Source organism: Lithobates pipiens, unplaced genomic scaffold, assembly GCF_037356315.1.
Source record: "Lithobates pipiens isolate NorthernLeopardFrog02 unplaced genomic scaffold, aLitPip1_a1.2 Scaffold_30, whole genome shotgun sequence".
NCBI lineage: Eukaryota > Metazoa > Chordata > Amphibia > Anura > Ranidae > Lithobates > Lithobates pipiens.
In genome coordinates, this window is record NW_027507791.1 from 159,897,253 (window position 1) to 159,923,764 (window position 26,512).

Here is a 26,512-nt window from a genome sequence, read left to right on the forward strand (position 1 = left end):
GAGGAAAGGAAGCCAACCCTCAGTGCAAGGGGAAAGCCGCTGGATGTCCATAACTGGAAGAGGGCTGTTGTTGCCCCTGGCAAAGCTGCTGCAGTTAAAACAGCTATTGTGAAAGATGTGAATGTGTCACAGCATGAGACGGGATCCAGCAGAGAGAAGCCCATGCTATATGCAAGGAGAGAGGCTGATCAAAGGCTGAGGATGAGAGTGGTTGCCCATAGCAACGCAGAGGAAGCCAGTCGGGCTGTCTCTGTACCATGGGCTATGTCTAATAAGGATCGTGGAAAGTGGCTTAAGGAGGAGCCAATTTATCATGCTGGAGAGAGCCAGCAAAGTTCTGCTGGGAGAGTGCGGTCTCCCATGGCAACCGGAGTGAAATTTAGGCCTGAAAGGAGCTGCAGTAGAGGTTTGGTTCAGCGTCCCCACAAAGAGGCCTGTGCATTCCGGCCAGCTGGGAATCGCCAGGAGAGAATCGCTTTTGGAAAAAATCGTCCAGTACCATGCCTGGAATGTGGCCAGCTGGGGCATGGCATGTTTTCTTGCCCTAGGTTGTGGAATACGACTGGAGATAATGTTGCTGAGACAGTTTTGTCTGTAGGCCCAGATTCCGGTGAAAATATGTTTGCAGTCACCCCTAGCAAAAAGATGTTTCCTGTTGTGCCTGCAGGGGGTGCTAAACGGTGGGAGATGCCTGCTGTAGTTTCATCCAATGGCCACCAGGAGGAGTTGGCCAGTAAAAGTGCAGCAGAGGACTGGTGCATAAGACGACGTACTCAAATGAAGATGGTGACCCCAACTACTGCGGTGGGTAAGACTGTCTTTAATGAAATGATGGCTGGAACTACTGATTTCATGTATAAAAGGACTGGTTACGAGACTGTCCATGATGATGTGAGAGTGACCCCAGTTAGTGGGGCCACTGAATGTGCACTTGAGAATGACTTTTCCCTATATAGTGGGAATGCAAGGGTTAAAATCCAAATAGAACCTGTGTTGATGACTAAAAGTGTTGTGTCTAATGACTATCAGGCTCAAGTTGACCATGGGCTAGGACAGCCTACAAATGCGAAAAATGCTATAAGTGTTACTGTTAATGAAAAGTTTAATGCTGTTGGGAAAACTTTTGCTCTAAAAGAACCTGGGGTTAGCAAAAATGGGCCATTGCCTATAGTAATTGGTGGTAAGACAGCACAGTTGTCCACAGGAATCTCCAGGGAACTTCATGTGTTGGAGTCAGAGGTTGCCCTGGACAACTGCGATGTCACTCTGGTGGGACAGAATGGAACTGTACCGTGTAATGGTAATGTGTTAGTGCAAGCAGCTAGTACTAAAAATGTGCAGGTAAATGGTGGATTAACACAACCTGTGAAAAATGCAAAGGTGTGTGAGGTTTATGAAACGCAAGCCGAGCAAGGTGGTGAATATGGTGTATTGCAACCTGTGCTACCACAGTCTGACGTGATTTACAATGACTGGTGTAATGAGTCTGCAGCTAAGCCAGTCTGTTCTTATGTGTCTCCTTGGGCAGATGGATCGGTGCTGAGGAGTACTGCAGAAGGGAGCGCACATACAACAGATTGGGATAGTTGGAGCAAAAATCTTATCTCCCTGATAGATAAGGCTTTTATGCACAAAAATAACGTGGACATGGTTTCTGCTGGGCCAGCAGGAGGGGCTGCAGAACAGCCTGTACCTGAGGGTGTGGTGGCTGCTGCAGGGGTTAACCCTGGTGAGCAGGATGAACCAAATAAGGGCACAGCAGAGACATTGTCCGTGACCCACAAAACTGAGGTTGGCATGGAGTGTCAACGTGACGTCACTGGTAATGTTCTGGAGCAGTTCACTGATGCTGAGCCTGAGAAGTTGGGTATGAGTCCAGCAATTGGCAGCGCTCTGGTGGAGCACCAGGCTGTGTTTGCCTCCAGCTGCGAGAAGGTTCCGTTAACCGTCGCAGCTTTTCAAGTCTCAGCAAGTGAGTCTCTCTGTATCCCCAGTGTCATGAAAATCCCCAGGAAGGACTTAGGTCTGGAGTCAAGGGCCTGGTTTATAACCGAAGCATTAAAAGAGATGCTTGAACTTTGGGATGTACAGCCAATCTATACTAGTGTGTCTCCTCCACAGTCTGATGGTCTGGTATTGCGGAGTACCACTAGGTGGAGCACTGTATGGCAGGCTGTACAGAGCAAAGCAAAACAGGACAGGAATGGTTTATTCCTAAATTTGCTACTTTTGTTAAAAGTTGCTGCTACGTATGCTGCTGGACTACGTGCAGAAGAAATATTTGAGACAGACTTTGGAGAAGTTGAAAATAAGCCTAAAATGTCTGTGGTTACACCTCCTAACAGCCAGATGGGAAGCATTTCTGCTGCTATGGTCCAGTGTGGTGCTGGTCAGTTGGTGAAGGGCGTGTATACTGCACCAGTAGAAAAACCACATGAGGTGGAAGGGCCATGTGTGGACCTGAAAGCAGCAGAGATCCTGACCAGGGCTCAAACAAAGGTGGTTAAAGAGACTGGGGTCCCCAGTCCAGTGCTTGGTTTAGGTGACAAACCTAATAAGGTCCCCGGGACAGGGGAATGGACAAGGAGCGTGGTAAAAATTGTATGTGGATCAGACGAGAGCTTGCCTGTTCCGGTGGATAAAAATACAGATGGCATCAGAACGGGTCAAGTGGTAGGACAGCTGCCTGCAGAGTGGGTGAACCCAGGGGAGGTGGCGTCCTGTGAGGTTCCTGTGGGTGATGGCGGCCCTCTGGTATGTGTGCCCTCTGCAGACTCTGCCCTAGCAAATTTTGAAAAAAAAAGCATTGGTGACATGTGCAACATTGAGAGGTCTAATGTTGGTTTGAATATGTCTGTCAATGATGAACCAAATAATGTGTTAATGGTACATGATAATGTGGTGCCCAAAGGTACAGGTAAACCTGGTAATCGATTAGTGTCTGCTGAGTCAGGTACCAGAAATAAGAGGTGGGTTTCCGTTCTAAACACTATAGAAATAGGCCCCCTACAGTCTCAGAACAGTACTGCTGAGAAAGTTTTGGGGAAACCTGGGAACCTGAAGCGTGGAGGCAGAAGGGTTGGTAGAAAGACCAACGGGAACCCATTAAGATTTCAGGAGAGGAAGTGCTTATGGAAATGCACTCGGAAGAAAAGTTGGGAAGGTCGCATCAAAGCTCATAGCAGAGTGACAGTAAGGCTTAGAGGGAGACACCAAAGGAGGCATTGGGTGGAGTCCCCTGTTAGGAGAAGCGAGGTTGGACAGGAGGGTACTTCTGTAAATGGTATCTGGCACAGAGGTGCCAAAAGTAACTTGGGTGTTCCGCCCTCTGGGTCGAAACAAAGGGGGGGGATATGTGGTAGTACGGAATCTCCAATCCTGGGACCGGGTTTTGGGACCAGCCAGCAGTCTGGCTGGATGATTGCACAGGTGGGTCTTGGGCTTAAAACAAAGCCAACACCATGGTTCTGGGCTCCACCCTCCCGAGGAGTCCAGGTTGAGTAAGGGAGAAGAAGTGTGCAGATCTGCACAGGTCAGTCTGTCAGAGCAGACAGAGGGTCCAAGCTTGTGGGCTGAAAAAAAAAAAGAAACTCGTAAAGAGTGCTGAGGTACTGGGTGTACAGGAACCCTGTTACAGAGCCGAGAGGGCTGCAGCATTAGTCTGAGCAGCAGTGCTGCTAAAGAGAGCCAGGTGGCTTGGTATTTTTGGTTCTACGTACATTATTGCTGTGGAAAGCTGAAACCCCTGTGTGGGCAACTATTTTGTTATCCGACTTTTCTTTCTTTAATAAAAGTGGGTCTACAAGCCCTTAAAACTGCATATCTGGCGTGGACTCAGCTCACTGGTAAGCTCTACCTTTAAGCTAAAATAACCCCCAAATATTACAATATATAAAAAATATTTATTATTTTAGTGCTTTGAGGAGAAAGGGGAGCAAGCATCCATAGCGAAGGCTAATAAAGGACACATACTCACCACACTCCTATTCTGCTGATCAACAAACAACCACACTGGGAGCTTCACATTGACAGAAGGCATGTGCAAACAAATAGATTCAATACACCAATCTGTGGGGTATAAAGGATATACAAATAAAAGCATATATCACTTCATAAATTATAAATATATATGTCACTCCATCCAGGACTAAAAACTCCTCACCTTAATACATTCTACTGTGACACAAAAAAAAAAAAATTCATCCATCCTATCCACGAAAAACCGATAGGTGTAAACTTGCGTGAAGACCCCGAAAGGGCGAAGCCAATATCGGGCCAATGTGTGGGCAAACAAATGCTGGGCATCGATCTAATCATAGAAACAAATTATATATATATATATATATATATATATATATATATATATACACACACACACACACACACACACATACATACATACATACACACACAGATTGTTTGGGTATCAAGTGTGCCATATGAGAGCAGTCTGGTTCCCTTACAATAAAATGGGTTACCTGAAAAGTACCGTCCATATAGTCCATGAGCTCCCAGCATCCTCACACAACCAATGTGTTTATGTGTTGTTTAAATATTCCCCCGCCCCCCCCCCCCCGTGGCACCAAAACCCAGCATGTGGCGTCACGCCGCGGTAACAGCACGCAGACATGGAGAGGGAAGTCCGCACGCCAAGGACTAATAACCGGAAGACTTGCCCTCCGATGTGCGATCTAGTGGCTCAACAGGCATGTTGTGCAGGCAGCTCCCAGGCTGCATCAGTTTTGGCCGCCTAAGAGCATGTGATGGAATACAATCACAGCGCAAACTGTGACCGGAAGGCCGTGGCTATAGAGGACCTTAGGGCGGGCACACGATGGGATGTGGCCTTCTGTAAGGTCATCCCACCCCATCTGCACCCTTGAGTGTCCATACGGGAGTCCATAAGTATAAAACTTAATCAAGTGCAGACATCTCACGGGAAAAAATAAATAAATAAACCCAAACCCATCCCCAAATTCACAGCCACACATAAACATACACCACTCATGGGGAATGATTTATTCAAAAAACCTGGTGAAGATGAGTGCAGCCACCTCTGTGCTTTGTATCTACAATTCATTAATTCACATTTTACAACGATCCAATACGTATAATGAAAAAAACATATATAGAGATACATTGTAATATCGGTCAGTCTTTTCCCCATTCGAACACTGGCAACATCAATCCCTAGAATCTGTTCGGCCCGAATCTAGACAGCCACACAAACTGCAGTAAAGTATAATTCACGGGCAATCGTGTAACATATCCGGTAAGGTGGAGGCATGGAATGGACAAGAGTCAAAAAGCCCAGCAGGGGGCCTACTCCGCAGTAAGCAAAAGGGTTTGTAGCTTATCCCCTCATTGAGGCCTGGGTGTCGAGTCGCTCCCAGTGGATAGATCCACCTTGTTTCTAAATGTAAGCCCTTGTACACACGGTCGGACATTCCGACAACAAAATCCGTCAGATTTTTTCCGACGGATTTTGTCCGAAAGTGGTGTTGCATACACACGGTCGGACGAAGTTGGCGGAAAATCCGATCATTCGGAACGTGATGACATTCTTGCCTTGTGATGGGACTACGTTGCGGCTAGTAGCCAATAGCTTTGGTGTCGTAATTTGATCTGAGCATGCTTGGCACTTGTCCGATCATAATTCTCTACAAACGATCAAAGTCCGATCGGATCATGCTGGGATTTTTGTCCATTCCTTGCCTCCACCTTGCCGGGTATGTTACATGATTGCCCGTGATTTATACTTTTCTGTAGTTCTTTGTGTGGCTGTTTGGGTTCGGGCCGAACAGATTCTAGGGATTGATGTTGCCAGTGTTCGAATGGGGAAAAGACTGACAGATATTACATTGTATCTCTATATATATGTTTTTTCATTATACGTTTTGGAATTTTGTAAAATGGGAATTAATGATTTGTAGATACAAAGCACAGAGGTGGCTGCACTCACCATCACCAGGTCTATCCTATGAATACCTTATTCCCGGATTGCCCATTAAATCCTGGGCAAAAAGGGGGAGCACTTCTCCACAGCAGACCCAGACACTATGGACAGATACAAAATTTCCCAAATACAGCACTACATAGCCTTGAACCAAACCCACCCCATAGAATTATCCACCTAAAAATCGGGCGTGGCTGGAAGCCAACAGTGATGGCTGCTCAGTGAACCCGCTCTGAGGGAACAGCAGCTATCCAGAGAGAGTTCTTATAGCAAATGACGAGTGGGGATTGCCACATAACCATCGAGAGCCTCATACTGTCCCCAGGATCGCTGACGCTATGTATAAGAGGAAAAAAGAACGCTCCGCACCACAGAAACGCATGAAGTTTAACCTGCCACCCAGCAGACAGGATCTCCAAGATGGCGCCGGCAGACATGCAGGCACATGCCACAGCGGCCTTTTACACACACACACAACCTCAGGGGAGATGTCAGCGGAGGGAGACCAAACGCACTTACAGCACACAGGGAGCCTCTCCTCAGCTTCTACCCCATCTACAAGCCCTTCTAAATCTAAACTGAAGCTGACCCAGGACACAGCCTCGGCTGAGGTAAGCCATGTTAATCAGCTATCCCCTGTGAACCCAGTTCATACCAGCTCCATAGCTGCATACCCCACACTGAACTAGCCTGTTCTTGATACCACACAAGAAATGCCTCACATTACAAAATGCTATCCATTCTGACATTACTAAACTGATGCACAATTTTGCATCTGAAGTGTCATATAGGAGACAGAGCCACCACCACAGAAACAAAACTGGGAGAAGTGACATCTTCCTTCAACAGTCTGGTGGATGCACAAGGGGAAAAAGCAGAGGACATGAATAGATGAAGGCCAAAATAGCATATTTGGATGACTGTTCCAGGAGGAACAATTTAAAAATAAGAGGCATACCAGAATCTATCCCACAATCTGCACTAAGATTACGTCACGCAGCTACTCTCTACCTTCCTTCCCGACACCCCTCCATGGGAGCTGATAGTCGATCGCATACACCGTCTGCCTAAGCCACCACATTTAGCGGACAGTATGCCTAGAGACACTATCGTCCGCATACATTTTTCCATATAAAGGAAAAACTTCTACGCGCCACGAGGAACCCTATAGAATATCCTCAGCCATACGCAGCCCTGGCTTTCTTTGCGGATTTAATCAAGTACACCATGTTGTAGCACAAGAACCTATCCACTATCACTAAACCCCTCTGGAACCACCAAAAATTCCATATAAGTGGGGTCACCCAGTTAAACTCATCATCACCAAGGACAATAAGCCCTTCTCTGTCCGCAACCTGGATGAAGGCCTCTCCCTACTGCACCAATGGCACATCTTGGAACCACTGGAACAATGTCACCCTAACCGCAATGTACACAACCACAACACTGGAGATTGGGATGACTTTGACCCTCCTGACGAAATGACCACCTGATCAGCCTCCATAGCTCCAGGACTACGTACAAGCCCTGGAACGTCCGTCAGAGCCCTCTTTCTCTGAGTGGCCTTAAAACCACAATATAAGTCGCGGTAGATACCGCAAACACAAAGTGCTACCCCTATTCCTAGTTATTGTGTACAGCGAAATTGTTGTTCTACCGTTACAACACTGTTTATTTCTGTATTGACTTGTTCTTGACTCCTTTGCAGTCCACAACCTACACATACTTCTCTCCAGCAACGGTCGTTAAACAACTTTGACGTAACTTACCCCCAGTGGAAGCCACCAATTCACCTCTTCAAAACGTAGGTTGACTACCACATCACTAACACCCAAACAACACCTCTCAGGGCCATACCCGGCCCAACACATTCCCAACGAAGAGTCTCTTTGGGAACCCTCACCTGTCCCGCAAACCTCTATATCATACCCATCTCGTCATGCCAATCAAAATCACGTCTTTAAACGTTAAGGGCCTAAACCACCCAGCGAAAAGATATTCCCTCTGGTCGGAAGCGCAGAAACTTAATTGCAACGTTATCTGCCTACAAACGTCCTATGCGGAGATTTTAACCTAGCACCCAATGCCTACATTGATATTAAAAGACTCACTTACCAAAAAGCCATGTCTAGCGTGTCTAGCTCAATTTCTCCACACTATCTGTTTGATATTTGGAGGTGCCAACACGCCATGGAACGGGACTTCACCTTTTTCTCGAAAACCCCATTGCACCTACTCCAGATTGGATTTATTCTTAGAGGATAAACAACTACTCCAAGATGCCACTGAAACTGACATCCAGCCCATAACATGGTCAGACCATGCACCTGTTTCACTGACTCTGGGGGACAAACCTACTCATTCGACCTTCATTAATTGGAGGAATGACCAGCATCTGATGTCAATACCCAGTAACAAAGCTCTCATTTAAAGCTGCTTACAGGAATATTTTGAGTTAAATGAATCATCAGTCTCATACCCATCTACCTTATGGTCAGCCCATAAGGCATACATGCATGGAACGCTCATTAGGTTGAGCTCTCAAGCCAAATTCGAATGGACACTGCAGCTGACAGAACTACTATACAGCATAACCAATTTAGAACTGAAACAAAGCCAACCCAAGTCCAAGTCAAATGTCCTGAGTGTAATGGTACCTGACACTGCTAAACCTTGTCTAAAAAGCTATAGCCCCCTATAAGTGGGTGACCACCTCCATGCCTTACTTGGGAATTAATCTAACTACCCCGTCCTCCAATTTGAATATATGCAACTACATCCCCTTTCTGCAGATCTGTAAGAAAGACCTCCAAATGATTAGCAAACTGTATCTCTCCTGGGCGGGTACAACAGCTGCCTTCAAAATGCTTACTTTACCTAAACTTCTGTATCTATACAGAGCCTTACCCATTATCGCACCCATGTTCTTCACCACTCTTAAAATTACACTTCGCTCCTTTGTTTGGCAAGATAGGAAACCCCATTGTCCATGTGCATCCATCATTAAACACAAATTGGTAGGAGGTAAGGGCTTTCCCAACGTAAATGACTACCATACGACAGTGATTCTTGACCAAATCAGACACTGGTTTACACCCTCCTGTAATAAACAATGGCAACACATCAAACAATCGTTCATACCTGAGGGTAATCTGAGCTCTCTCCTCCTAGCCCAGTCCTTCGTTAATAAAATCAAGGAAGTGAGACATCCCACGATTTCAGCTGCGGCCACAGCATGGAAAATGTTAACCTCCAACTCCCCAGCTTTAGACGGCGACACTGGTCCCACGTCAAGCACCAACCAACTTATCACCTTGCTACTACACAAACAAATCCTAAAATTTCCAGGTCTACAAAAAACACACAACATACCTCTACAGGGAGCATACACATACAAGCAGGTATCGTCCCACCTACAAAAAAAAAAAAAAAAAAAACTCTACCCCATGCATTAAACCCTCAAAGCTAAAAGGAATAACCCTCATGTACAACATCTTGCATAACAAAGACCAGTTTACCAAAACATAAACATATAAAAGATGGGAAAGAGACCTACAAATCCCATTTTCTTATCACCAATAGTGTAAAGCCATCCACTACAACCAGAAAACCCACAAATGCATTACCTATTGGGAACTTTGGCAAAAAATCCATCATAGAAGGTACCTTACCCCAGTCCAACTATATCAATTTCCAAACATAGATGACGATCTCTGTTGGAGGGGTTGCTCCTCTAAAGGTTCCCTACTTTACATCCTTTGGGAATGCCCACAATTTTGCCCATTCTGGAAAGCAGTTTTCACCCTTAGCTCTGACATAACAGGGTGCAAATCCAACTCTTCTCCATCACTAGGAATCCTTAGCCTAGGAATAGACTCTTATCCAAAAGAGTTCAGAACTATAGTGATGCATATATTATTTACAGATAGATTGCTCATTATGCGCAAGTGGAGATGCTAACCCCAACTATTGCAGATGTCAGATCTCAACTTACTTTAATTAAAGAATTTGAATTTAGCTCCACCCTATACAATAATACTGTTACAAAATGTAATAGTGCCTGGAAACCCTGTCTTCAATCTCAAGCTACATGAGTCAACTACAGATAAATACAGGGTTATAGGTCAAGATACAACCAACATTCTTATTGCCGATTTACTTGCTAAATTTCTTATGTCTCAAGGTTCACTGGACTATAAATCTTAGTAGATAATGTTCGTTAATATTGTTTTACCACTAACTGACATTCTAATCAGACTAAATCTTCCACAAACAAACAATCTGATTTGCCAAGTCCCCCCCTCTTTGGAACACAGTTCCCAGATGGGGTGTCCGGGGGTGGGGGATGAAACAAAGCAAAAACTGCATGCTATTACTTGCTGTATTTAGTTTGAATAAGCTTGTTACCGTTACTGTACACTGTTACCATCACTGTATCTAGTTATAATAAGAATACTATAAAACAGGCAATGCTCAACCTCTTAGCCCTTGTACACACGGTCAGACATTCTGACAACCAAATCCGTTGGATTTAGTTCCTAAACTTTTGCATACACACGGTCGGACAAAGTTGTCGGAAAATCCGATTGTACATAACGTGATGACGTTATTTCATTACGACGGAACTACGTTCAGGCTAGTAGCCAATGGCTTTGGTCTAGGAATTTGATCTGAGCATGCGTGGCACTTTGTCCGTCGGAGTAGACTACACATGGATCGGAGTATGGCCGATCAGAGCATGTTGTCGGAAAATTTTAGAGACAAGTTGGAAAACTAGGTCCATCGGATATTCCGACGGAAACAGTCCGATGGAGACCACACACAGTCGGATTATCCGACAATACGGTCCGATCGGACACATTCCGTCGGAATCTCCGACCGTGTGTACAAGGGCTTACATATGTATGTAATATTACTGAAAACAAATAAAACGTTTAAATCAAAAAACGAGTGCAGCACACTACAAAGTAGGGGTGCACCGAATGGGTTTTTTGGTGCCGAAACCGATACCGAAACAGCACCGATACCAAAACATATTTTAAAAAAAATATTTTTATACAGGAGATGGTCAGGGACTGGAGACTTGGTACAGGAGGTGGTCAGAGACTGGGGACATGGTACAGGAGGTGGTCAGAGACTGGGGACATGGTACAGGAGGTGGTCAGAGACTGGGGACATGGTACAGGAGGTGGTCAGAGACTGGGGACATGGTACAGGAGGTGGTCAGAGACTGGGGACATGGTACAGGAGGTGGCCAGAGACTGGGGACATGGTACAGGAGGTGGCCAGAGACTGGGGACATGGTACAGGAGGTGGCCAGAGACTGGGGACATGGTACAGGAGGTGGCCAAAGACTGGGGACATGGTACAGGAGGTGGCCAGAGACTGGGGACATGGTATAGGAGGTGGCCAGAGACTGGGGACATGGTATAGGAGGTGGTCAGAGACTGGGGACATGGTACAGGAGGTGGTCAGAGACTGGGGACGTGGTACAGGAGATTGTCAGAGACTGGGGACGTGGTACAGGAGATGGTCAGAGACAGAGGACGTGGTACAGGAGATGGTCAGAGACAGATGACGAGGTACAGGAGGTGTCCCCCATTGCAGGCCAGTGTCTCCCCATTGCAGGCCAGTGTGCCTGTGCCCCATTGCAGCCAGTGTGCCTGTGTCCCATTTTGCAGCCAGAGTGTCCCATTTTGCAGGCAGCCTGTGCAGGGAAGAGAGGAGAGCCGCCTCCGCCGCCTGTTTGATCACAGCGCTGGGAACATCACAGCTTTCATTTCAATAGCTCTCCTGCGCTATACACCCCCCAAGATGGGTGGCACCAAGGTTTGAGGGCGGAGCCCCGCCCCCACCCAGACCACGCCCAATTTTTGGCTCCATTATCGGCCGTTTTTCTCTTTTGGCAAATTGCCGAAAAAGGCATTTTCGGCCAATATGTTTCGGCGGCCGAAATTTCGGTGCATCCCTACTACAAAGCAATGTGAACACACTAGTCTGAACTGCAATATTGGGTAGTAAGGTCAACAATGGACGTGGGCATCATTACCGTGACCCAAATGCCTGTTTTTTTACCGCAGACTTCTGCCCATGTGATTGTAGCTTACAAGAATTCCCAAGCCCTTGATTCTACGTGGATCATTCTCTACCCTAATGAGACTTGCCAAGTTCTTTTCATCAAATAGTCCCAGTTCTGGCTTAACTCTGGGCAATCCTGTGAGCATATTAAAGTGTCTGGACAAGAGTACCTTTGCAATACACATTTATTTTCGTTTTTTCTCTGTAAAAACTTTGTAAGGACAGAAAATTAATATGCATGTTGGCCTGCTAGAAATCTATTGACCCCTTAATGTGATATAAAAAAAAAAAAAAAAAAAAAATCACTTGTATACATATGAGTCTTCCTCATATGTATACAAGCTAAACCACCAAATATGGTACAATGGGAATGAGAACTGCAAAAAAGAATTTTCGTTTCACCAATGGCAGTTAGCTATATACCATAGCAGTAAATCCTCTGCATGTGTAGACTACTGGGACAACACCCAGAGAATACTCCACAGGTGGTACCTCGCACCTTTACTTATTAATAAAATAAATTCAAATACCTCACTTTTATTCTGGCGAGATTGCTCTAGTACTGGCAATATCCATCATACTCTATGGAGTTGTGTAGCGATATGTCCCTTCTGGGATGAGGTTGAGTCCCTTATCCAAGAAACTACAGGGCACCAATGCACCTTAACCCCATCTGACCCTTAACCCTAACTGAGTCTGGGGGTTTAGCAATTCCCCCCACTAACGAGGAAGGTGGTCACTCATTTACTCTTTGCCACATGTATCACATTAGCGAAAGAATGGCGCACTAAGGTGTCCCCAAAAATTAAGGTGGTAATCTCCAAAATGAATACACCTTACACAATGGAAAGCTTTGGGATTTCATAAATATTGGGATATCTGGAGAAACTCTCCAAAAGCCTTTTCACATGTATGATGTATGCTTTACTCAACCAAAGAAAGATAACTGATATAAACAGATAAAAGGTTCACTCTCCAGTGGTGGTATTGACTGATGATCTCAACAGCCCACTAGAGGCAACAGTATGACTATATGAGCTGAGAACTGCTGGACAATGTGTATAGTTCTACACCCCAAGCATGAGTTTTTATGTTTATATATCTGCTTCTCAACAAATACTACTAAGCACAAGTAGCAATGGAGTGCCTGAGCACTTCTTCAGGGGCCAGGGCGGGCCTCCTCCTAATGTGTGATCAAAAGCCTGCTCACAGTGTGAGCCCAGATAGGGTGACAGGCTACCGGTAGCTCAAAGCATAACCACTATCTATTGCATTAGAGGAGGCTAACAGGTGATAAGCTGCATTTCAGCATTGTAACCCTCTCATGTGAATACATTGTACAACTAATGTTTTGTACCAATGGCGATGTAAAAATCAATAAAAAAAAGAATTATGGTTAAAAAATTGCAGACTGATCGTTTGTCAATGGGCAAATGTATGAAATCAGCAGGGGATCAAATACTTTTTTGTCCTCACTATACATTAGGACTGTTAAATTTAAATCGCTAAATCGATGCAGCCGTTCCCGATTTTGCATCGATGCAGAAAACTGCTGCATAGATTGGCGAATGACGTCATCCCACCACGCCCTTTCTCTCCTGGGAGAAAAAAACACCAACGGTGGATTGGCGTGGGCACTGGATTAAAAACCCCCTCACCTCTCTTTGACCAAGGAGCCATGCCTCCCGAGTCACCACGCTGACGTCAGCATCTTGCAGGCTCCTGTCCTGTCCTCACTCAGTGTTATCATCAGATTCAGCACAGTAGGTACCTATAAGTTTACAAACAATAAAATGAGTAGTGTTCTCTCAATGGGGGGGGGGGGGGGGGTGAGGTCTCTGATGGAGGGGTATGATTGTGGTGGAGGTCTCTATCTCTGGGGGGGGTGGAGATGTCTGCTTGCTCTAGGGGGTGGGTCGGTGGGGGTTACTGTGACCTGTCTCTGCGGCGGAAGGGCGGGGGTCTCAGTCTCTGCAGTGGAAGGGGGTATGGTTGTGATGAGGGGTCTCCATCGCTGGGGGTCTCTGTATCTATAGAAAGGATATATGGCTGTGATGATGGGGGGGATTATGTATTTCTGGGGAGAATGGCTGTGAGCTGGGCACATTTCGGATTTCATGAACAAACAGGGAAGCACGAATTCAGCAAGACATAAGCGGTGTGTTACATAGTTACATAGTAGGCGAGGTTGAAAAAAAGACTTCTGTGTAAAGACTGTCGCAAACAAATAGGATTTTTTGTACTCACCGTAAAATGCTTTTCTCTGTAATTCACCGACCAACACAGCTCCTCTCTTAGCCATTGGGTTTTTACAACCACCTTTAGGAGAATACTAGGCCTTACTAGGCACAGAACGCACAGAACTTTCCAGTTCCGCCCAGGGGGCGGTCCCCTGGGCAACAACCCTCCAGCCTGCCATGCAGTCATCAGTACGCCAACAAGCAGTATAACGTAAAGAGAAAAAAGGAGGGGAGGGTGCTGTGCCAGTTGGTGAATTACAGAGAAAAGGATTTTTACGGCGAGTACAAAAAAAAAAATCATATTTTCTCTTATATTCACCGACCGACACAGCTCTTCTCTTAGCCATTGGGACATCCCCAAGCAGTGCCAAATGAGGGGTGGGAAAACAGCATACATTTTCTAAAAAAAAAAAAAAAAAAAAAACTTCATCTACCATGGCAAGTGGGAACTAGTGAAACTTTACCCACAAAAAACAACAGAGCGTTGAAAAAATCCACCACAGAACCAGGAGTACCCTCAACAGGAGTGACTACCCACAACCGCACCAAAAACTGCGGAATGTAATGCAACAGTGCATTAACCTAACGGTACAGCGTTTTTAATCGAAAAATCTGATAAAAAATTTAATTATTGCAACTATACGGCCGCCTGTAAAACTTTGCGGCCAAAGCAGGCATCAGCCGATGCACTGACGTCTACCTTGTAGAACTTGGTAAACACGTGGACAGACGACCAGGTCGCCGCTTTACACACTTGAGCGACAGACGCTTGGTGTCGGAAGGACAAAGACGTTCCGATTGTCCTTGTCCAGTGGGCCGTGACCGGAAAGGAGGATATCTGCCCCTTTAAAGTGTAGGCTTGTACTACAATCTGTCTGATCCACCTGGAAATGGTGGCCGACGAGACTGCCATGCCTTTCTTTGGACCAGCCACAGAAACAAAACAGCGAGTCTGACTTCCGGAAGGGAGCCGTGGCAGACAAATACACCTTCAGAGCCCGAACCACATCCAGAGCATGAAGGGCCACCTCCTTAGGATGTGTCGGCTTAGGATACAAAGATGGTAACACAATGTCCTCATTGATGTGAAACGCCGAAACCACCTTCGGCATAAAAGACAGATGCGGACGCAACACCACCTTATCCTTGTGGATAACCAGGTAGGGCGACTTGCAGGACAAGGTCGCCAGTTCAAAAACCCTCCTGGCTGATGTAATGGCCACTAGAAAGGCCACTTTCTGGGAAAAAGTCAAGAGGGATCTACCTGATATTTTCAAATGGTAGTTTTTGCAGCGCCGATAACACCAGGTTCAGATCCCACGGGGGTAACGGTGGATGCACCGGAGGGACTACATGTAGCACCCCTTGAACAAAAAGGTACTCACCAGTGAGTGAGACACCAGGGGTCTTTGAAGAAAGACAGCCAAGGCTGATATTTGTCCTTTAATGGTGCTTAACACCAACTTCTGGTCTACCCCTTGCTGAATAAACAGCAGGATCCTGGATAGAGCAAAGGAGCGCGGATGCCTTCCTTTCTTCTCACACATGGAGATGTAGGCCTTCCAGGTATGACAAATCTTCCTGGAAGAGGATTTCCATGCTCTCAACACAGTTGGGATCACCGAGTCCGACAGATCCCTGTTCCTCAACACCAGGCTTTCAATAGCAATGCCGTTAAAGCCAGCAATGGTAAAGCAGGATGGAAAAATCGGACTTTGAGACAGAAGGTCCTCTCGTAACAGCAGTCGCCAGGGCGCGTCTGCAACCTGTCATACTAGGTCTGCGTACCACGGACATTGAGGCCAATCTGCGGTGACCAGAATTACTGGAATTCCCTCAACTTCTACTCTGCTAAGCAGACGTGGTAGTAGCTTCAATGGAGGAAAGGCATAGATCAGCTGATACTGACCCCCACGGAGCTACCAGCGCATCCGACGCATCTGCCCAAGGATCTCTTGTCCTGAACACGAATCTCGGCACCTTCCAATTGAGATGGGAGGCCAGAAGATCCACGTCTGGTGTGTCCCACCGCAGACAAAGTAGCCTGAACACCTCCAGATGCAACACTCATTCTCCTGGGTCCAGCATTTGGCGACTCAGATAGTCCGCCTGCCAGTTCTCCACTCCTGGGACGTAAATGGACGAGAGGGCTGGTACATGTCGCTCTGCCCACCGAAGTATGTAAGCAACCTCCCATGCGGCGGCTGAGCTTCTTGTTCCTCATTGGTGATTGACATATGCCACCGCAGTGGCGTTGTCTGACTGGATCCTGATTGGACGCAGTCTCATCGACCATGTGGAGAGGCATAGCCTGATCGAGCAGATTGATTAGCAGTTTGGATTCCTCCATCGACCAGAGGCCCTGAGCCAACTGAATCCCCATCACTCCACCCCAGCCGGATAGGCTGGCATCCGTTGTGAACACTGTCTATTTTAGAGGAAGGAACGACTTCCCGGACTGAAGCACCAGGGACCTCAGCCACCAGATCAGTGAATCCCTGACTAGCTGGCTCATCTGGATCTGCCGATCCGGGGTCAACTGAGATTTGTCCCATTTCGACAAAATCTCCTTCTGCAGAACTCTGGTGCGGAACTGGGCATACGGTACTGCCTCGAAGGAGGCCACCATGGGACCCAGGACTCGCATGCAGAAGCGAAGTGACGATCACTTGCGGTTCACCAGCAGCGTTACCGTGGCTCTGAGAGTCTGCAGCTTGTCTGAAGGGAGAAAAACACTCGCTTCCTTGGAGTCCAGCAGCAAGCCTAGGAACAGCCACCCAAACTCTTGCAGGGTCTGCATAATGATCGCCACATCCTCCTCTAACTCTGAGGTGGAAGATGCTCTCAGGAGGAGATCATCTAGGTATCCCACAATCACAATCCCACGTTGCCGCAGCAACGCCAACACAGGAGCTAATACCTTGGTAAAGACTCGGGGGGCTGATGCCAAACCAAAAGGGAGAGCCATAAACTGGTAGTGGGCTTCCCCGACTGCAAATCACAGAAACTTTTGATGCCGGAGGCATATGGATATGTGCAGGTACGCATCCTGGATGTCTAAGGATGCCAGGAAGTCCCCTTGATGGAGTGCAGCGACTACTGAGCAAACTGGTTCCATTCTGAACCTCTGGACTTTCACAAAGTGATTGAGGACTTTTAGATCCAAAATTGTCCGAACCCCTTCCTTCTTGGGAACTACAAACAGGTTTGAGTAGAACCCCTGGAGATGTTCTGATTCCGGAACAGGTACAGTCACCCCATGATTCAGCAGGTTCCTTACTGCCCCCAAGAGGGCCTCCCGGCGAGCCGGGGAAACTGGTATGCTGGAGGGGAAAAATCTGTTTGGTGGCCAAGAGAGAAACTCTATCTTGTAGCCTGTGGAAATCAGATCACAGACCCATTGGTCGGACAGTCGAAAGGACCACAGAGTTGCAAACTCCCGAAGGCGACCCTCCACCCGAGACATGGGTGGGAGCAAACCTTCATTCAGTAGCACTTTTGTTCGCAGGCTTGTTAGGCTTGCGGTTCCAGGGACGCTTCTGTCCTTCCGCGGTCGTCCTGTCGGGCTGGGGACATTTAGCTGAAGCTCCGGGCAGACGAAAAAGCTGATTTTGAGCGGAAAAAGAGGGCCCTTGCCTATGGCGTGTCTCCTTAGCCTTCCTGGCCTGTGGTAGTAGAGTACTCTTACCACCTGTGGCATTCTTAATAATGTCATCCAAAGAGGCTCCAAAGAGCCGGTCGCCAATGAAGGGAAGATCCGTCAGGGCTTTTTTAGATGCCTGGTCAGCAGACCAGCATTTTAACCAAATCAGGGGCCTCAGCACCACTGCTGACACTGAAGCCCTTGATAACGGGGGGGTGTATCCAGGGCCACATCACAAACGTACTTAAGGCCTTGCACTAGTTGGTCTGCTAGTTCCATGCAGACAGGAGATGCCTGTTCTCCCAATTCGCAGTGCAACAGTTTTGCCCACTCAGCGTCTGCAACACAAGTGCAGATGCCAGTACTGGTCGCACGGCTGACCCCACAACCATAAACAAGGAACGGGTCACTGCCTCGGCCTTCCTGTCCATGGGATCCTTAAATGCAGGAATCCCCACAACCGGAATTTTGGTTACTTGTTTAACCTGGATACTGGGGGGTCCACGACTGGAGGAGCTGACCACTTTTTGAGAAGGCTCTCCTCAAAAGGGGTAACGCACCGCCATGTATTTGGGAACCGAAAAGGTCCATTGCAGATGACCCCATTCCTTGTAAATGAACTTGTCAAAATAAGTCAGATATGGGAACACCATACGGGACCCAAAAAGGGACCGCTACCTCAGCCTAGGAATCTGCTAGCTCCTGAATCTTCAGGGTATCACGCACAGCTGTGATAAGTGCTCCAACAAGCACTTTGTCATGCACGGACCCAGAGGGGGACTCATCCTCACTGTCCGAACGGTCCTGGTCAGCGTCATCTGACAAGACAGAGCAGAGGTCAACAGACTCAGCGGGACCCGAGTCTGCGTCAGCGCTCTTCCCAGAGGACTGGAGGGGGGGCCACGCACCACCTCCATCTTGGCAATGAACGAATTGAGGACCGTCGGCAAGGTGTCCATGGGCACTGCGCAGTCCGCAGGCAACCCAGTTTTAATTGTAAAAATGAAAAAAACACCAGACAACGTCACATATGACGAAACGTGTGTAGGGTGGTCTCGACGTGCTGATGCCATCAAGTGACAGGAACTATTGGGCGCTTGTTTTGCCGGCCGGCATTTAACGCTGTTTTAAATATTCGCTTGTGAGTATGTTACATATTTTATAATAAATTGGCATTTATGTGGATTTACGCTATGGGAGTTTTTCTTGTCTGTACCCGGTGAGAGATCCCGTCAGTGGAGGTCGTTTTTGGAGAGGGCTGTTGCTGTTTTATTCCTATGGTCTTCACATGATATGTATTATAAGCCTGAACTTTTCTTTGGTCTGGTAAGCGTGCATTTGGTCTATTTATCAGCACATTGGTGGTGAAGGAAGCCTGTCTCCATACGAATGTCTGTTGGAAGAATTATTTCTCAGCTTCATGGACTGCCTGCACTTTTCTTTTCTCTTTTGAGCACATCATTTGTGTAGTTTCATGAATTGTTGCACTTATTTCTTTTGGAGCACTTTATCTATCAGACATCTTATAATGAATTTATTTATTTGATATTTTGTATTAGGATTGTACGTTTTTTACCATTATATATATTTTTGTGATTTTTTATTAAGTTATTTATCTAACACTAGTCACATGGTGTTTATATTGAATAATTTATTTTTATGTGTATGAGAACCGCTACTGGAGATTAGTCCTTGGTATTGTATGTGTGAACTATTTGTTAGGTTAAAATTGTGGGGTAGCGCAGTTATATTTTTTCTTTATGTTGACCCAGTTTCCATTGCCTGGATTTCGGGGGAAGAAACACCAGTTTCTGAAGCCATGCTGACCTTACCCTTGTCTGCCACCCGAAGGGGACTTAGGACAGTGACAGTGCCACCCTCCTTACTGTTGCTGACCGAGGGGCTCTTTCCCGCAGGACTCACCACCCTGAGGGGTTCTGCGCTATCCAGCAGGTAGTGCCTGTAGTAGGGATGCACCGAAATTTCGGCCGCAGAAAAATATCGTCCGAAAATGGCCTTTTAGGCATTTTACCGAAAGAGAATTATTGCCGATAATGGCGCCGAAAATCATGCATGAGCAGTAGCGGCTTGAGAACCTTTGGATCAAATCACTCGTTCTGTGGGCGGCTTGCACGTTCCTCGCGGTTAAGACGCCGTACTCGTAAGCACGTTCCCTGTTGAGACGTTGGCACCTTCCCCCTAGACGCTCCTCGTGCTTATAAGACGCTGCTGGGACCCGAGAGATAGCTTCATAAAGGGCTGCACATAGCATACTCAAGTACAAGAGTGGGCACTGTCCCTCCTGGATGGCTACCATTACTACTACTCACCGGTGAGCAATGCATTGCCTTTTTTGCCTTAAACTGACAGAAACAATCCAACTAGTATTATTTATTTTACTATACTACTGAAACGGTCTATGGCAGTCAAACAACATGTATTACTTACTACTTGGCCTTTGTTAAACAACAAGCTACTCTTGCCATGCAGTATGGGAATATTAAACATGTCTGTCTGTCTGCACTGCAGTACGTCTGACTTGTAGCAAAAATAATATTTTATATAATTGCACTGATTTGAAATGGAATGGCATGCTATTTATTCTGTAGTATACTATACAATTAAATGTATGCCCATGTTGTCATTGAAATTGTCATTTTGTCACAGTATAGTTAGTTATACAGTACACACCGACATGACAGCAAGCACATGATTTTTTAAACATGATAGTATGCAATAAATATAATATATTTAATGACTATATATTTTATTGCATACTGTCACGTTTCAACAAATCATGTATAACAAGTTATAATACTACGCTGACAAATTCAATGACAACAAGCGCATGAAGTTATAGTATACTACAGAATAGCTCAAAAAAATAAAATATAGCATGCAATTGCAATTTGCAAGCAATCCATTCCATTTAAAATCTAATTTAATCAGTGCAATTATATTATCTTTTTGGTACAAGTCAGATGTACTGCAGTGCAGACATAACTACCTTGCATGGCAAGAGCTGCACCGTTAAAAAAATGTTTTATTTTTTAAAGCTGCCTCCTGGGGTTTAGCATTTAAATTGATTTTGTCCCCCCCCCCCCCCCCCCACTCAGATTTCACTCCCACTATAGATCATTCTATGCTATTATTCTGTGCTACCAGCAAAGGTGGACCATGTCTGCAGTGTGGAAATATTTTAAAGTTTCTGATAAAGACCCCAAATTTGCAATCTGTAGTCTTTGCTCAGCAGAAATTTCAAGAGGGGGTACAGTGCCAAGGCATTTTTCAACAGGTTTGATACACCACCTGAAAACACATCATCCAGTTCAGCATTCAGATTACAAGAAAACAGTGCCACTTCCAAAAAGTGACTCAGGCTCAGCACCATCTGTGGACACAGTCTTTGAAAAGGTTAAAAAATTTGTGACGGTCCTAAAGCTCATGCCATAACAGATAAAATTATGGAATTTATTGCATTAGACGACCAGCCATTCTCTGTTGTGGAGGACATTGGATTCCGTAAGCTAATGCAGTATATTGAGCCGCGTTACTCACTACCAAGCAGACGCTACTTTGCAGATACCTGTCTACCTGAATTGTTTTGCAGTGTTAGAAATCACGGTCATGAGCTCATGACTACCGACATCTTAGCAATCAGTTTTACTACCGACATTTGGAGATTAGACGTCAGTCAACGAGCATGCTTAGCCTGACAGCGCAGTGGATAGATAACAAATTTCAATTGCCAAACATCCTACTTAACGCACGTGAGTTTGTTGGATCACATACTGCAGCAGCAATAGCTGACACTTTAAAAATCCATGCTTGACACATTGAGAAGTCTAAAGTGCATTTGATTGTCCGAGGTAATGCGCAGGGAACATGGCAAACACGCTACAATTCACTGTGAATGAAGGATTGTCGAGTCAGCGCACCATATCTGATATTGTATCAAAAAGGAAGAAAAATTGTGGGTCACTTTAAAGGGGTTGTAAAGGTAAATTTTTTATTTTCTACTTAGGTTCCTCTAAGCTAGTGCATTTTTGGTTCACTTACCTTTTCCTTTGATTTCCCTTCTAAATGTTTTTTTGCTTTGTCTGAATATCTCACTTCCTGTTTCTCCTCAGTAAACTTCTCACCATCATCCGAGCTGGTGGTTAGTCAGCCAGAACAGCTTACTGAACAGCTTACTGGGGTGAAACAGGAAGTGAGAAATTTAGACAAAGAAAACAAAGAAAAAAAACATTTAGAAGGGAAATCGAAGGAAAAGATAAGTGAACCAACAATGCACTAGCTTAAAGGAACCTATGTAGAAAATAAAAAAATTACCTTTACAACCCCTTTAAGCATTCTCTGCTTGCTTATTCCAGATTACAAGCTTTGCAGATACAGTTTGGAATGTCACCGAAACTACTGCAGCAAGATGTAGACACTCGTTGGAACAGTACCTACTGTATGCTGCAAAGTCTTTTTCAACAAAAGCGTGTTTTAGCTGCAGATGACGAGCTTCTGGCAACACTGAGAGCACATCAGTGGATGTTAGTTGAAAATAGTTTGTCTTTTCTATCTCCATTTGAACAGTTAACAAAAGAAATAAGCTCAACTAATGCTTCCATTTCTGAAGTTATTCCCTTGATTGCCACACTGAAGCGTCTGCTAGGGAAAGAGATAGAAACAGACCATGGCGTAAAAATGGCTAAAACAACTCTACTGGAGGCCGTTAACAAGACACAAGACACAGAGTCCAACACTCTGTACTTCATTGCAACAGTTCTAGATCCTTGATTCAAAGAGCATTATTTTAATGTTGAGAAAAAGCAGCATGCACGGGAAATGATACAGGCACAAATGGAGGTGGTGGAAGCATCTGGTGATGAGTTTTGAGGTGTAGCACAAAGGAAAGTGAGAAGAAACGGTTGCATACAAGTGAAGAGGAACACGCTCCCTCCATATCTGATATGTTTGAAGAAATTTAACATGAATGCACCCCGGTCCATAGCAGTGCCACAACAAGTGCAGCTACCCAACAGCTGGACATTTATTTAGCTGAACAGCCTATCGCCAGAAGTGACAATCCCCTTGAGTATTGGCACATCAACAAACAACGTTTTCCTTTGCTTGCACAGACTGCACGCAGATATTTATCTGCCCCAAGCACCAGTACAGAGAGCAAGAGACTATTCAGTCTAGCATCTCATATTCTTGATGAGAAGAGAAACCATCTCTCCTGTGAGAAAGCTGAACAACTTTTGTTCTTAAAGCGAAATCTGCCACTTTTACTGAAATAGATCTATAAATCCATAGCATAGACCAATTCATTTACCATGTTGTTAAACATAGTAAATGGATTGGTATTGGACTGTGCTATTGGACAATTGGAACATACAGCATAGTATGACTGAACACAGTGTGGTCTACTGTATGACTATGTATGTAACCCGCAGCTACATACATACACTTTTATCGCACGTACAGCCACTGACACCTTAGGGAGAGAGAACTGAATTACTAGTTCTGATTTAAAATACAAAAAAAGAAGTGCAGCGCTAATAAAGCCAAATAACCATTGAATAAATACTTTAAATTAATATTATAAATACCTATGAAATAAACAGTACTTTATATTATGGTAAGGAAATTTGTGAATGCTCTCACCAGAATTTGTACCCCTGTGGAGTTGGATGGGCTTTCACAGTATGAGCCACTGTGCTGCTATCTGGATGCTGCTGCTGGTGCGCTGAGGAGATGTTCACTCTACCATTCGCATAGACTCCGTTATAATATACATATAAGGGAAAACACATCCATAGTGTAGTATGTTTTAGACAGACTTTCGTTTATTTAAGTAGAAAACCTACTCACATTTGGCAATAAAAGAAATTCGCATAAAAAACTCAGCCGGCTGCCTCTAGCTATAGAAAGGGTGCACGTAACGTAGCCACTCCCTACGCGTTTCGTCAGTGTGACGTCATTTTTTTTTTAAGCGAATTGCTTTTATTTCCAAATGTGAGTAGGTTTTCTACTTAAATAAACGAAAGTCTGTCTAAAACATACTACACTATGGATGTGTTTTTCCTTATATGTATATAATAACGGAGTCTATGCGAATGGAAGAGTGAACATCTCCTCAGAGCACCAGCAGCAGCATCCAGATAGCAGCACAGTGGCTCATACTGTGAAAGCCCATCCAACCCCACAGGGGTACAAATTCTGGTGAGAGCATTCACATTACCACAGCACTGAGTGGCGCACCGGGGACGAATGATTTCTCTCCATTGAAGATTTGCACTGTTTGCACTAGTCACTTTATCTGGTATCATTACCACCTAGGACACCAATAGGGGACATGTGTAGCGTTCTCATGTGGCTTTTTTCCTGCAATGAAGATTGGCATCTTTTGCACTAGTCACTTTATTTTGTGTCACGGCTAGCCAGGATATTACTAAGGGACATTGTCAATGATCCTATGTGGCTTTGAAAGTTTCTTTTACGCACAAAGACTTGGTATTAATTATTTTTGTATGAATTTTTTGATTGTTTTTTTTATTTTTGCTTTGAGGTTACCACTATATGCCACTTATATTAATTTGACACAGCAGTGCCAGCACGCATTTGCACTTTAAATTTATATGGTTCAATTAGTATTTATAATACCACTGAGTTTGCAGACAGGTCACTAATAGTATGTTCATACATACACGCTAAGTATATAACTTTGGGTTTAGCGTCATAACCTATTATCCATATTTTCAAACTCAAAACCCCCCCTCCCACACTAGGAAGTGGAGGTTCTAGGTAAAGGCAGCTCTAACCCTGGAAAATGTATTATCACCTTTTTGTTTTTACTATATTTGGGTTTTAGCACTCACAGGGTGGGTAGTCCGTAGCGCGACTTTACTTATTTACTTACAAGGAAATTTGAAAGTAAATAAATCAATAAAAAAATTCATACAACTTCCCCGTAGTGGTGAAAAGAACCTTAGTGAATAAAACCAAGGCAAGCACCCACCGAATTTATGAACAAATAAATAAATTCATACAATTTCCCAATAATGGTGAGGGGAGCCTTAGTAAATAAAACTAAGGCAGACAACCACCTAAATACAGTGAAAAGAGTGCTTACTCTTGTGGAAAATAAAAATGTATTCAAATAATCATTAGAAAAAAAAGACAATACTCAATAATGGTGATATACAATTCAAATCCATGCAACAATTGTGTAAAAAAGTCCAGACTCAAATAGATGTGAGGTAGATACTCCTTAATCCCAACCAGTCATTCACTCCGGAAAAAATGATCCACCCAAGATAAAAAACTTTGCAGGTGCCCCCAAAACCTTAAGGTTCCTCTAGGCTGCTTACAAGCTCAATGCGAATAACATACCTGTGCAGCTCAAAGAAAAAGCAAAAAGTGCCTCCATAGTGTAATCGTTCAAAAAATGGTTTTAATAAAAGTAGATAAATTACACTTACAAGCCCAGGCTTCAAGTTCGCACATAACATCGGAGATAAAAATCACAGCGTCTCCACTGTCTTCCCGCTGTATTCCTATAGCCCGACAATCGCGAGTACAGTGTGCTGTTGTCAGCATCATTAGCCCCACCCTACACATTTTGTCGCGAAGGGACGTCGTCTGGGGATTGGCCAAGTGACGCCGTCAGCATGCTAGACGCTTAAATACCCGGGCGGTGCAATCTTACAAGCTGGCCACCTGGGATATGTAAATAGGCGCCGCCATTTTAAGTACTGGCCGTCCCACAAAATAGGCGCAACCATCTTAAGTATTGGCACCCCATAAGCAAGAAATAACCACCACCATCTTAGATGTTGGAACACCTGTAGACACACAGATGGTGGTTAATATAAATATTGGGCAAAACAGGAAACATAAGGGAGAAGGTAAAGCGCAACAAGGCTTACTTAAAGCCAGTATGTCGCCCCCTAATAAACAAAAATCACAAAGTAAAATAAAAGGGATTGTGGAAAACAGAAAAACAGCTAAGGGAACACAGTGGACCACCGTTTACATAAACATATAAAGACAAAAGGATATTGAAAAATATATTAAAAAATATATTATAAAAATGTAATGAAAAAAAAAAATTAAAAAGATAATTTATATTAAGAATTATTAATAAAAGAATTAATGTCCCATTCAACATTGAGGCCATGGGGAACAAAAGACTGCATCTCAAATATCCATCTAGTCTCAAGTCTAGAGATAGCTCTGACCCTATTAGTACCCCTCCAATGAGGTTGTAGTTTTTCCAAGGCCATAAACAGAGTCCCTTTCAATTTTTTGTCATGATACTTGGCATAGTGCCTTGATAAATTATGCTTGCTAAATCCACGTTTTAATATTAGCCATATGCTCAAGGGAATATAGGGAAGACCCCAAAGGCCGGGTTAATCAACGTAGGGGTGATCCAGTGAGACAGATCCCCAGAAATGCTGATATACCTCTTCAGAATAGATTTGCCCCTTTTATATCAGTATCATGATGGTATTTATGAGGCTGACCTCGCTATTAGGCAACATCCTAATGCTGTGTCTCAATATAGAGAGAATTATCAGGAATCCTCCTCTTTTGAAA

At 44.8% G+C, this 26,512-nt stretch overlaps 1 protein-coding gene across 2 annotated transcripts in view; it reads right to left on the bottom strand.

Moving 5' to 3' along the window:
* Positions 1-26,512, bottom strand: part of TEDC1 (tubulin epsilon and delta complex 1) — a 427,923-nt gene that overhangs the window by 372,364 nt on the left and 29,047 nt on the right. The window contains exon 2 of one of the 2 annotated variants that reach the window (XM_077465034.1): positions 3,977-4,068. The exons of the other annotated variant lie outside the window; for it this stretch is intronic. Within the exon in view, the coding sequence (XP_077321160.1) occupies positions 3,977-4,039 (63 nt within the window). The 5' untranslated portion in view covers positions 4,040-4,068. The remainder of the gene's footprint in view (positions 1-3,976; positions 4,069-26,512) is intronic. 2 annotated transcript variants of the gene reach the window in all.